This window comes from Manis javanica, chromosome 4 (genome assembly GCF_040802235.1).
Source record: "Manis javanica isolate MJ-LG chromosome 4, MJ_LKY, whole genome shotgun sequence".
In the NCBI taxonomy this organism is placed as follows: Eukaryota; Metazoa; Chordata; class Mammalia; order Pholidota; family Manidae; genus Manis; species Manis javanica.
This window is the reverse complement of record NC_133159.1, coordinates 177,549,243-177,562,723: the sequence shown is the minus strand read 5'-3', so window position 1 is coordinate 177,562,723 and position 13,481 is coordinate 177,549,243. Positions and strand designations below refer to the sequence as shown.

General features: G+C 38.9%; 1 protein-coding gene across 5 annotated transcripts in view; it reads right to left on the bottom strand.

Moving 5' to 3' along the window:
* NUP85 (nucleoporin 85) overlaps positions 1-13,481 on the bottom strand; it is a 32,913-nt gene that overhangs the window by 15,333 nt on the left and 4,099 nt on the right. For 2 of the 5 annotated variants that reach the window (XM_073235904.1, XM_017666137.3), the window contains exons 1-5: positions 7,792-7,948; positions 5,462-5,555; positions 3,440-3,599; positions 757-827; positions 187-230 (exon numbers count right to left, since the gene is read on the bottom strand). In XM_073235904.1, the coding sequence (XP_073092005.1) occupies positions 187-230; positions 757-827; positions 3,440-3,599; positions 5,462-5,555; positions 7,792-7,821 (399 nt within the window). In that variant the 5' untranslated portion in view covers positions 7,822-7,948. Of the gene's footprint in view, positions 1-186; positions 231-756; positions 828-3,439; positions 3,600-5,461; positions 5,556-7,791; positions 7,949-8,216; positions 8,425-13,265; positions 13,335-13,481 lie in introns of those variants that run through there. The other 3 variants (XM_017666138.3, XM_036996958.2, XM_017666139.3) reach the window with 3 other exon arrangements.

The following is a 13,481-nucleotide window of genomic DNA, read 5'->3' as shown; positions in this document are numbered from 1 at the left end:
TTCCAATGTGTTAGGCCATAAAGGGAGCACCAGGACATTCAAGACAATCCTTATCACCCCAAGATGCTGCCTGTCTACCCAGAAAGAAGAGAGGCTTCTGCAGAAACAATAATTATAAAGCCATCCTCAGGTGGGTGCACAGGACAGAGGAGGGTAATGGTAGTACAACAAGGGCAGCCCCCTTACCTGGCTGCTGAATTGGCGACTGCTGGCTGGATCTTTAGCAGCAACTAACAAAACACAAAACATGTAAGTGAGCAGTGTAACTTTTGGTCTTATTGCTGTAACTTCACATACCAGGTTCTGTGGCTTGTGCCTTTGTCTCACCTAATGAACGCCCCTTTTCACTATAGATTTTTAAGTACTTCATGTCTCTTTTTTGTAGTTCATGATTCTCAATCCAAGGCCCTCAAATTACATGCTGTACTTTTAACTGCAGCACAGCAAACACAGAGACCACTGTCATACAACCTCACCCAACCTCCCAGAGTCACATGGCTCTTGTTATGATGACTTTAAATCACCAAGGCCAAAAAACTAGGGATGTGATTTTCAAAGATCCTTAATTTGGCCTTTTAGCCTCATACCTGTCAATGCAGTATTTTATAACTTGAAAAAGTGTACTCGAGACAATTGACAAAACACTAAGGATTATGTAAAATGAGAAAATAAGAGCTTTGAACTGGAATATCAACCAGATTTTACCTTGCAGTATTACTTCAATTACTATCACACATATACACACAAAATCCTTACTTGCAACCTGGTGCATTTCTTCCATACATGCTCTTATGACTGATCTGTAGTTTTTACTCACTCGAACCAATCTACAAAAAATGGAATGACATATAAGATGAGCCTGGAACACTCTGTGGTGGTAGAAAATAAGAAGTTCTCAAAAATACATAGGATTTTGCGGAAAAACAGGAGCCAACCTGAAGCAGTTTCTAATGGCCAAAGCTTAACAACTTGAGCAACAAAATAAATAAAATGCAAAACAATTCATGGAGTAAAGTAAATATCCCAGAGTCACATTAATATTAATTGTTGCAGATGATACCCATTGATGGACACTAAAATTAGTGGCTGAAAATTTGAGGAGAAATAGGATTTGTGTAGTCTCAAATACTAATTACTTAAAAAGGGAAATACAGTAACTTTACAGTGGAGAAACTCAGTAGAAACCACATTAACCAAGTGACCAAGGTCAACAAAACCAGTAATAAAACATCAACATCATGAACCCCATGATGTGATGCATTGAGGACACATTATACCACTTTTATGGTATTCTTACTAAAAATGCACAACCTTTGTCCAATCATGAGAAAACATCAGGCAAGCCCAAATGGAGGGAGAGTCTCCAAAATAATTGGTCAGTGTTTTTCAAAAGTGTCAAAGGTTATGAAAGAGACTAAGGAGAAAAAACTAAACGCAACCTCATTTTGTTGCAGAAAAGAAAAAAGGACATTAGTGGCAAATTAGTGAAATTCAAATAAGATCTTTAGTTAATCATACTGTATCAATGTTTAAGTAACAGTAATATGATTATGTACGATATTAACACTACTAGGAAAGCTGGATGAGGGATATACAGAAATTATTACTGTACCATTTCTGTAAGTTTAAAATTAGTTCAAAATAAAATTTTTAAAAAAGGAAAAGGAAATAAAACAAACTCCCCAAGAAAGCAACTGGTTGTTAGTTACAAGATTCAGATGTTTAGTGAGAAAAACTTCAGTCCCAGATGAAGAGACCTACTGCCACTGACTGGCTCCATTTAAAACTCAATAGCAGCGATCTTCTGCACGTGGCCTACAGCGGGGCTGGCGGGAGGCAAAGCAGCCTCACGCACTGTCTCACCGAGACTCCTCACTGCTCTGCTCTCTCTCTCACAGTCAAGGTTCAGACTCAGATCAATAACTCACCTGGCCAAAAAATAAGGTGATTTGCTGGCCACCACGTGCAAAACAAGAGCTACCATCCCACCATAGTAGGACATTCACATACTCACTCAGCAAATGTTTTAAAGAACCTACTGCATTATGTGGGAAGAGATATGGGCACATAGGGCTCACATAAATAAGACAAGGTCCCTGCCTTCAGGGAATCACAGGACCTTGGACATGTTTTTTTTTTTTCCCTAGAAGTTATAACAGATCGGAGTCACCAATATTCTGTACCAGAGCCTCTTGAAAACAGTGCTCTCACACACACACACACACAGAGCAGACCAGGATATCCTCCAGGATGATCACTTATAAAAAGCTTTTCAAGTTCTTAAAATACTATTATCTGGTCATTAGCCCCAGTCCCTGACAAAAGGTTCCTAAAACTCTTGTGAATTCCTAAGTGATAACAGCACTAAGGATATATTTTGATCTAATGAGGTGACCCTGGGTGGGCTCCTGGATGGTCACAAGAAAGACCAAATCATAATTGAAAGCCTGAAATTTTCAGCCCTGACCCTCACTTCTCTATAGAGAGTGGAGAAGGGCTGGAAATAGAATAACCTGCCTACATGAGGAAGCCTCCATAACACCTCAATAGTATGGGGTTCAGAGAGCTTCCAGGTGGGTGAACACATCCTGTACTGAATGACACACCCCAACTCCACAGGGAAAGAATCTCCTGCATTCAAGACCCTCCCAGACCCTGCCCTGTGTATCTCTCCATTTGGCTGTTCATCTGCATCCCTTAATGAACATAAGTGGTAAATATAAGTGGTTCCCTGAGTTCTGTGAGCTGCTCTAGCAAATTAATCAAACCCAAGGAGGCTATGGGAGCTCTGATTTATGGCCACGTCAGACAGAAGTTGGGGGTAACCTCAAGACCCACTACTTGAGACTGACATCTGAAGAGGAGGGCAGTCTCACAGGACTGAACCCTTAACTTCCAGACTGACACCATCTCTAAGTAGATAGTGTCAGAATTGAGTTAATTTGACAGACACCCACCTAGTCTCAGTATTACTTGGTGGGGGGAAAACTCCCACACATCTGGTGTCAGAAGTGTTGTGAGTATGATAGTAGTATGAGAATAAAGGAAAACACAGGAGGAGGAAAAAAAAGTTGTTTTTTTGCCCTAACCATATCAATAGACACTGACAAAAACCTAACACAAGGGTTTTCAAAGTTTACTGTGTTTAAGACACACTTGGACATTGTAGGATCCACCCCAAGAAATTTTGATTTTGATTACCTGAGGTGGGGTCCAAAAACTGCCGTTAACAAGTACCTAACATTGATACAATAACTAATGAACCACACATCAAACAACATCTATAAATAATACTATAGTTTTCTGTTTTCTTGCCAAAAAATGCCTTGAGAATAATTCTCCAGATTATCCATCCATCATGCAAAAGGATAAGAATGCATTTCATTTGGCTTTTCACAGTTGAGGTGTGAACTTCAGCACCCATTAGCAGCCTACTTACTGAGCTTTTCTGGATTTTCCAATCAGTTCTTCAATTCTCTGGAGGCCCACAAAGATTCCATGGGATTCATTGAAGAGTTTTCTCAAGATCTGAGAGTAAACATCTACATCCTTCCGGATAATATAGATAAAGGGGCAGCCTGGCACCATCTCTGACTTTTCTGAAACAAAATAGGAAAAAAAAGTCCAATCACCATCACCCTCATAAAAGAACCCCTATAATATTTTTAATCAAGTATCTAATTATAAAAGCTTCTTTTGCTACTGATTTATTAAAAAATGATATGAATTATCATTTATAAATTATTCACACATGAATTTTCTATTTCAGAAAATTTTTTTATTTTGGTATCATTAATCTACAATTACATGGGGAACATTATGTTTACTAGATTCCCCCCTTCACCAAGTACCCCCTACATACCCCATTAGTCACTGTCCATCAGCGTAGTGATATGCTATAAAATCACTACTTGTCTTCTCTGTGTTGCACAGCCCTCCCCGTGCCCTCCCCCACATTATACATGCTAATCGTAAGGCCCCCTTTCTACTCCCCCCTCTTCCCTCCCTTCCCACCCATCCTCCCCAGTCCCTTTCCCTTTGGTAACTGTTAGTCCTTTCTTGGGTTCTGTGCGTCTGCTGCTGTTTTGTTCCTTCAGTTTTTGTTTTGTTCTTAGATGCCACAGATGACTGAAATGATTTGGTACTTGTCTTTGTCTGCCTGGCTTATTTCACTGAGCATAATACCCTCTAGCTCCATCCATCACACATGAATTTTTAAGCACAAATGTTTATTCTCAGGCTTTATTCCTCAACTCACTTAACATATCTTGGAACTACCTTTTGCCTCCATCAGTTGAAATATACTGGAAAAAAAAGTAAACTCAATATTTGTCTACATAAAACTCAATATACAAGATAAACCTACGGCCAACGTTTTATAAAGCCTCTAAGTCAAATAAATTTTTTATATTACTTTGTACTGCCATTACCCCTAAAACAAAGAATCTAGAATTGACTAAACTATTTTTGCAACAGTGATAAAAAGGCATTATAATGATAGATTATAAACCACCAACTTGTGGAAATTTTTTAAGTAACAATTCTCAAATAAGTTGTGATAATGTTCAGTGGCTGTCTTGAATGTGACTTTGTTATAAACAAAAAAAGAAAACCTTTGTGTATGAGTCACAGATAAACCAGAAATTGTTGATAAGCTTTTCCACTAAGTATGAAAAGAGGCCATCTGAACATATTCACAGAAGATTCTCTTTTGAGCAAGTGCCCCTTTGTGATATTCAACAGTTCTGCCAAGCTTGAGATTTTCCACACCAACATAACCCATATTTAGCAATATTAGGGATGATTCTTAATTATACAAATCAAGCTATACTGCTTAAAAATTACATGACCTTCACACCATGAAATGTACCAAAATTGTAAGATTTTCATTAGCTCAATCTACTCCTCATCAGAGAGAAAAACCTCCACATCTGGATAAAGAACCTGCCAGAGATTTTCAAAAAATAAAAATTCTCTTCAACATTTACTGAGACTTCTCTCTTGAAAAAGAGAAAGCAAAATAAAATGTCAAGATTTCAGTTTCATCTTGCTACTAAAGGGAGTCTCTATCAGAGAGAAAAGATCCATGCCCAATACTTGATGAGGCTTAGAGGACAAAGCTAAGGACAAGTCATTTCATTACCCAGCTATTTTGTGCTATGTATCAGTAGCCTACAGAATTCAATCGAGTTCACAATAACACCAAGATAAGAGCTACTAAATCTGCAGTTTCTATGGGGCTTCTATGATGTGAATTTAGTTATTTTTTTTTCCTGGACTCATCATCTGCCAGGTCTCATAAATCAATGAAAATCTTAAACAGATGAAGTTTCAAAAATGAAAATGGTACAAAATAAGTTCAACTCTTTCATGCCTTAGCTACTCAAAAATGAATAATAAAGAAAAAACAACAACAACAACCTCATGTGCCATGATGGATAATCTGGAATAAAATAACTACCTTTTTTGTTGAAGGAGGTTTCACACACCAGCATCTCTCCTGGTCCCCAGTCAAAACACATTTGCTTCTTCTTGGAATTCACTCCTGGAATTAACTAGTAAAAAAAGCACAGAAACTATTATTCTTACAGAGGCTTTGCATTCAGGTGACTTTGCAAGAACATTCCTAGAAATCGATGGTCATGAAAGTTATTAAGGGCTAATTATGGACACAGCTGAGTGTGGATGAGATCAGCCAGTGGGAAAAAATATTTGCAAAACACATATTTGATATCCCGAATATAAAAGAACTCTTAAAATTAATTAATAAAAACAACCTAATAACAAAATGGGCAACAAGACTTTAACAAACACTTCACTAAAGACATACAAATGACATAAGTACATAAAAAGATGCTCAATGTCTTTCATCATTTCACAAAGGAAAATAATGAACTACCACTATATACCCATTGGAATGGCAATGGCAAAAATTAAACAGACTGACCATACAAGAATTGATGAGGGTATGGAACAATTGGAACTCACACTTTGCTAGCACAAGAAAATGCTATAACCACTTTGGAGAAATGGTTTATTTTGGTTAAATATCTGTCCTATACCCTAGCAATTCCACTTGTAGATATTTATCTGGAAACAAACAAAAAAGGGCAACAAAAACTAACTTATATTTCTTAAGAGTCCTTGAACCAAAAGGATGAGGCCATTGGTCTAGAAAAACTACTCAAGATTATACTCTTCTTTGAATCTACACTTAAACATCCTTAAATCTGCTGATTAACTGGCCTTCATGTGCCTTGATAATAGGAAGCAGACTTGTGAAAGCAGACACAACTGCTGTGAAGGGTAACTTGGTGATATTCAAGATTATTCATCAGTCTCTTGAGAATGCTTAGAGTAAACCTACAGAGCAGATTAACTCTCAAATTCAGATATGACTGAGTTTGAACCTGCAGAGCTGAAATTAAGATCCAGACTACAGGGTTCTATCAAGATAATTCCACTATGTGATACTGTGCCCACAAGGCCAACCAGTTTCCTACCGGCCTTCCCAACACCATTGTAGAGCTGGATTACCATAAGTCAGTCATCACTACTAGAGGTAAAGATAAGCTTAGGTCATCTTCATTCCATCTGTAAATGCATGGTTCATAATCATGCCTCAATATAAAGTACTGGCTCTCCAGGGATGCACAGATATCCTGACGTAAGTCAGATATAATGACATGTAGTTTGGAAAAGGTCCAGTGATCCTGATGTTCTGATTTTTCTTCCTGAAAATACTTAGTTTCTAACAGATATTTAACATTTATAATACTTGAAATGTGTTAAAATTTAACACTCTACAACAGTAAGATTTTAGAAATAACCCATGTTAACTATTTAAGATCCATGTCTCGTTTTGTCCAGTTAGCTTTGAGATGACCCTTATTTTCAATTTTTGGTTTTGTCAAGATACTGAAGATACTCCCTTGCAATCTAGTGGCTTTAGCCGAAAACTGCTGGCATCTCAACTTTCTAAAAAGCAAAAACACCTGGTCAGACAAGTTGCAGTTTAATGGGGCTTATAGAATACCAAGGGTTAGGAGGGTCAGAACAAGACTATAAGGGACAGAAAGACATACTTGACCCAGTCACGGAGGTCAGGGAAGGTTTTTTTGAGAAAAAGGCTTTTCAGGCTACTGGGGCTTGCATTTGAAAAGTAAGCAGCAGACAAACACCTAAGAGAGAAGAAAAGAGCATTCCAGGCCAGGGGAAAGGTAGGTATCTCGTACCTGAAGCCATGAGTATCTTCATAAACATCATAGGTCATCCACATTTGACACACTCTCTTAAAGAGTTCAGACAGAATTTAAAAGCAAGCAGAGCGATAAAACCAGGAATAGTCTCTCGAGAGAATAAATTCCTTTAGTAAACCTCGGGCCAGCACAGCACAAGCAGACGCCAAGCTCACGGCGCTGCGATGGGAAGCTTAGTTTGGCTAATAGAAGAAAGCCTCAATTCCCCCGCTTGCTCCGAGCCCGCTCATTAGAGCACTAGGCCAACAGGAGAAGTGAAGAATGTAGGAAGGTCAGGAAGACAAGGGAGGGAGTGGGATGAAGTAGGGGCTGCGGGGCCAGACATTCAGAGAATACAGACGACTGGCAACCCAGTGACCACCGCGACCCAAACACGGGCTCCGAGTTAAGTGACCTCCGGACGGTAGCAACTGAACAGAAGGAAGGCGGCGAGCGCCTCGAGGTCGGCAGGGAGATATACAAGCCTGAAGTGACGAAACAGGCTCAAACGTGGGACCGCGAGAACGAACAAGACTGTTCAGGGAGCCCTTACAGTGACAGCTGGCTCGCCGTCGAGCTCCATAGCGCCGCACCTCAGCAGCCCGGACCTCGCAGGGCGGCCAAGACTCCCGGCTCGGGCCTCCCGCTCAGAGAGAGGACCCCGCCCTAGAGCCTCCTGCACTGCCTGCGGGCCCAAACCCCCAAAGCTGCAGGGGCCTCTCCTCTCGGCCACGACCACCCTCTGCGGCACTTCCCGTGTGTTCCTCCTTCCTGGCCTCTACAACTCGTCAGGAAAAACCGCGCTAGAGGCAGCCTGTCCTCACAGTAACCCTCCCTCCAGATCAGGCGCCGCCACGGGTAGTCCCGCGCCGGGCAGCGTGAAGGCCCCCAGAGACGGCGATGGGGCTGCGCGTGCGCGGGCCGAGGCGCCCGGTCTGCGGCTAGAGCCGCATCTCACTCGGGCGGGAGTAGGCTCACCTCTGGCTCTCCACGCCCCTTGTTGGTTTGTAGGTTAGCGTCGAGGCATCCGCTCTTCTGAGGTCCTCGGAGCGAGGGATCCCATCCGCCAGCCGTGTCGGTCTGTCGGGCTTGTGTACGAAGGCAGTCGCCACCACCCCAAAACGCTTAAGAGGCACGCAGACGAAATGGATGCAGATGAAACACCCGTGAAATCGAGACAGCTGGGCTTGTAAAGACAAATACGCGTGTTATCTCACCAAAGAAAAGCACAAGAAAACACTCAAATCAGGGAATCCCAGACCTTGTTTTGGAAAACCCAGAAGTGCTTCAATAACTTAAAGGAGTTATTTTGTAAATGCCCTACTTACATACAAATACATATACATGGTAGGAGGAGAGTAGTATTGGTTCTAAATACCCAAATAAGCAGCTTTTTGAACTAACTTAAGATAATTCAGAATTCAAAAAGAAGTCTCAGGAAACTATGCCTGAAAATGTAGCAGCTCCCTTTCTTTAAGGAAGAAATTTGATCCGAAAACACGACTCTCACTAGGCTTGGGGAAAACCCTTCTTTTCCTGGGGTTTTCTGAACGACCAATTTGAATTGGTGGAAATAAGTGGTTAGTTAGGAAAATCCTATCACTCCAGTAGTTTGTTCTTTTGAAGTGCAAATGGTTGAGCATAGGAAGAAAAATCTGTGCTATCACAATTTTATCCAAAGACTATCTCTGAAGACAGCTATCCATAGGATGAAATTTAATGTAGTTTGCACAAAACTCCACACTGTTCTACCACTTGTGGTTTGATGCGTTTTCCAAATGTTTCACAGCTTCACTGAACATTTCTGACACCAATGGTGTGGCTACGATGAAAAATTATGCATTCATGTCCATTCTCCAGAGGGTGAAATGAGGCCTAATGTTTTTTTAAAGTAAAATACTCAGTAGCAGATAAATTCGTTTTTGAAAACTGGTTATTACATGTACTCTAATGATTCAACATTCTTCAAGCAGCAGAAGTAAAAGCCAAGCTTAATAAGACATTGATAGAAATCATGCCTAATTTTTCCTCAGAGAAAATTATTCTGGGGAACAGGATGAGCAGAAAGAAAGGACAAAACAGGATGAAAGACAAAAAAGGAAAATCACTCTTCTCAAAGGGAGATTTGAGAAGAAAAAAAGTGACAAAAGAGCTTGGAAACTCATAGTTTCTTGGTATTTTAAGACTAACATGTCATTTGAAGAAAATGCAAGTATTGAAACTGTCTCACCTAGAGCTAAATAAGACTGGAAATATTTTTTGGTCTAAGATCACTATTATATACTAGCAACTTTACACAATCATTTGAATACATTCATTTATAGAAAAAGAGAAACTACAGCTCAGCTATTATTCTATATGTAAGTCTTTTTCTTCTAGTTCTTTTCAACAGATTTACAAGAATGGGGTTTCAATGAGGTCATTTAGGTAGTTTTTTTAAATGTACAAATAATTCTAAAGGAATACATTTGGAAACACAAATAATCAGAATACAAATCTTTTTCTCTTCCCTGCCCTCCACAGGTTCCTAGACTGGTTGGTTATACTCTATAATTCCTGTATCTGCTCTCAAGAGTCTTCAGTTATGTGGGAGATACTTCAACTAGAGGTATATCAAAACCCTAGGAATACAAAAGTCAAATATTTCTGAAATAAGAAATCTCCTATACTTAATTGCACAAGAGTCAAGCCGGAGATCACTTTGTCAATCCAGAGCCAGACTTAGAATCACTCTCAGATCAAGCCGGAACTGTAAAGTATTAAGTCTATACATTTAATACATTCTAGTAAAACCAAATGTTCCCTAACCTGCAGAGAAATAAATACACAATCATTTCAGGAGACATAATTCTTTTGAAAAATAAGGTAGAAATCTATTATCAAGAGCCATATGAATATTCATGCACTTTGACACAATAAGTCTATTAAAAATGTATTTCAAATAATTTCAAAACACAAAAGATATGTGAATTTTGGTATGTGCTATAAATAAGACAAATTTTCAACCTCCACGCTATTGACATTTTGGCCCAGATAATTATATGCTGTGAGAACTGTCCTGTGATTACAGGCAACTTAGCAAAATTTATGGCCTCAATTCACTAGATGCCAATAAAATACCCCTCAACAATTGTGACAACCAGAAATGTCTTTAGATATTCCCAACGTCCCCTAGGGGGGGAAAAATCACCTCTGTTAAGAGTTACTGGCATATCATGGATAGGAAGAATTAATATTGTCAAAATGGCCATCCTGCCTAAAGCAATCTACAGATTCAGTGCAATCCCTATCAAAATACCAACAGCATTCTTCAACGAACAAGAGCAAATAGTTCTAAAAATCATATGGAACCACAAAAGACCCCGAATATCTAAAGCAATCCTGAGAAGGAAGAATAAAGCAGGAGGGATTACGCTCCCTATCTTCAAAGCCACAGTAACCAAGACAATTTGGTACTAGCACAAGAATAGACCCATAGACCAATGGAACAGAGTAGAGAACCCTGATATAAACCCAAACATATGTGGTCAATTAATATATGATAAAGGAGCCATGGACATACAATGGGAAATGACAGCTTCTTCAACAACTGGTGTTGGCAAAACTGGACAGCTATATGCATGAGAATGAAATTGGATTAATGTCTAACCCCATACACAAAAGTAAACTCGAAATGGATCAAAGACCTGAATATAAGTCATGAAACCATAAAACTCTTAGAAGACAACATAGGCAAAAATCTCCTGAATATAAACATGAGCAACTTTTTCCTGAACAATCTCCTTGAGCAAGGGAAACAAAAGTGAAAATGAACAAATGGTACTACATCAAGCTAAAAAGCCTCTGTACAGCAAAGGCATTCTACAGTATGGGAGAACATATTTGTAAATGACATATTGACAAGGGGTTAACATTCAAAATACATAAAGAACTCACACACCTCAACAACCAAAAAACAAATAACCTGATTAAAAAATGGGCAGAAGATATGAAGAGACAGTTCTCCAAAGAAGAAATTCAGATGGCCAACAGGCATATGAAAAGATGCTCCACATCGCTAATTATCAGGGAAATGCAAATTAAAACCACAATAAGATATCACTTCACACCAGTCAGGACGTCCAGCATCGAAAAAAAGACTAAGAACAACAAATGCTGGCGAGGATGCGGAGAAAGGGGAACCCTCCTACACTGCTGGTGGGAATGTAAGCTAGTTCAACCATTGTGGAAAGCAGTATGGAGGTTCCTCAAAAAACTCAAAATAGAAATACCATTGACCTGGGAATCCCACTCCTTGGAATTTACCCAAAGAATACAACTTATCAGATTCAAAAAGACATATGTACCCCTATGTTTATTGCAGCACTATTTACAATAGCCAAGATATGGAAGCAACCTAAGTGTCCATCAGTAGATGAATGGATAAAGAAGAGGTGGTACATATACACAATGGAATACTATTCAGCCATAAGAAAGAAACAAATCCTATCATTTGCAACAACATGGACAGAGCTAGAGGGTATTATGCTCAGTGAAATAAACCAGGCAAAGAAAGACAAGTACCTAATGATTTTCCTCATTTGTGGAGTGTAACAATGAAGCAAAACTGAAGGAAAAAAACAGCAGCAGACTCACAAACTCTAAGAAGGGACTACTGGTTTCCAAAGCAGAGGCGTAGGGGAGGGCAGGTGGGAGGGAGGGAGAAGGGGATTGAGGGGTATTATGATTAGGTGTCAGGGGGGGATTATGGGGAAGACAGTGTAGCACAGAGAAGACAAGTAGCAACTCTGTGGCATCTTCCTACACTGATGGGCAGTGACTGCAATGTATTTCTTGGGGTTTTTGGCAAGAATTTAAAGCTCTAAACAAACTCTCTTTGATTTTTGTTTCCCTGACCCCTATAGGAATGGTGTTTTTCTTTAGCACCTGACCCTGGAGGAGTACACTCTGGCTGCTTCACCCTATTTTTACCTTCTATTTCTATAGAAGGTAAATTTCTATTTACACTTAATAATATGGGTGAATGTAATAACATTGTTTTTCATGTGAAACCTACATAAGAGTGTATATCAATAATACCTTAATAAAAAATATATATATAAAAAGTTACTGGCATAGATTTTCAACCAAAAAAGAATAGAAGAAGAGCTAAATAAATACAATATAAAGATATTATTCACCTATTTAGAAGAACCATGAAGACATTGATAAGATGGGACAGTCTTTCAAGTAGTTTTAAAATGATCACTTTTGTCCCCAAAATTGCACTTCTGGGAGTCAAGAGGGACATTCTGAATAGTCACCAAAAAAGAGGGAAATAAATGTCTAACAGACAAGGTTTATGCAATCATTAAAAGGTAATTGTAGCAAAATTTTATAAAGATAAAATTCAGTAAAATTTTGTAAAAAATGCAAAGTATCTATCAAAATGTAAAGATGAATGAGTATTATTACTCTTTTCAACAAAAGTTACCTATTAGCATGTTTACCACATAATTTTAAATGTAAGAGTAAACCAAAAATTATTTATTTCTACAATTATGTGAAGAAACATGGATAAATATTGGAAATTAAAATTGAGGGATGTGTTATAAGAATGTGAATTAAAAATATTCTTTTAAAAATATTTTACTGATATTCTAAATACATATATAGATGTATACATATGTATGCATACATAGGTACACATACATGAATAAGGCCATATTTGTAAAAACCTGCTTTGTAGGCCCAGTAATGTATATATGGCCATATAAGACTCTAAGCTGAGAAATAAAATTATAAATGTGACAAATTTATTATTGGAGGACTAAAGCTGCTCTAGCCCTGTGGCTCTAACTGTAGTAAGCTTCAAAACTATATAAATGGCTTGTTAAACCACTGATTCCTGGGCTCTATCCCCAGAGCTTCTAATTCAGCAAGTCTGGGGTGGAGCCCTGGTCTTTGCATTGCTAGCAAGTTTGAGTATGAATGTGATGTTGTCCAGGGGACCATGCTTTGAAAATCATCGTTCCAGCTCTACTGTACCTCAGGGTGAGAGTCATCAATCACAGAGAGTAGCCCGAAGAGTGCAGATATTATCCACATTTGGCACAACTGCAAAATAAAAGCTTTGTTCATTTGGTTTCTGTTCATATTTTAAAACAAACAGCCTTGAGTCACTGGCCTCTGCTTGAATCCAGTAATGGGCAGAAAAGTAGGATTGGAACTTTAATGGGGTTAGAAAAACTTGAAACTGTCATT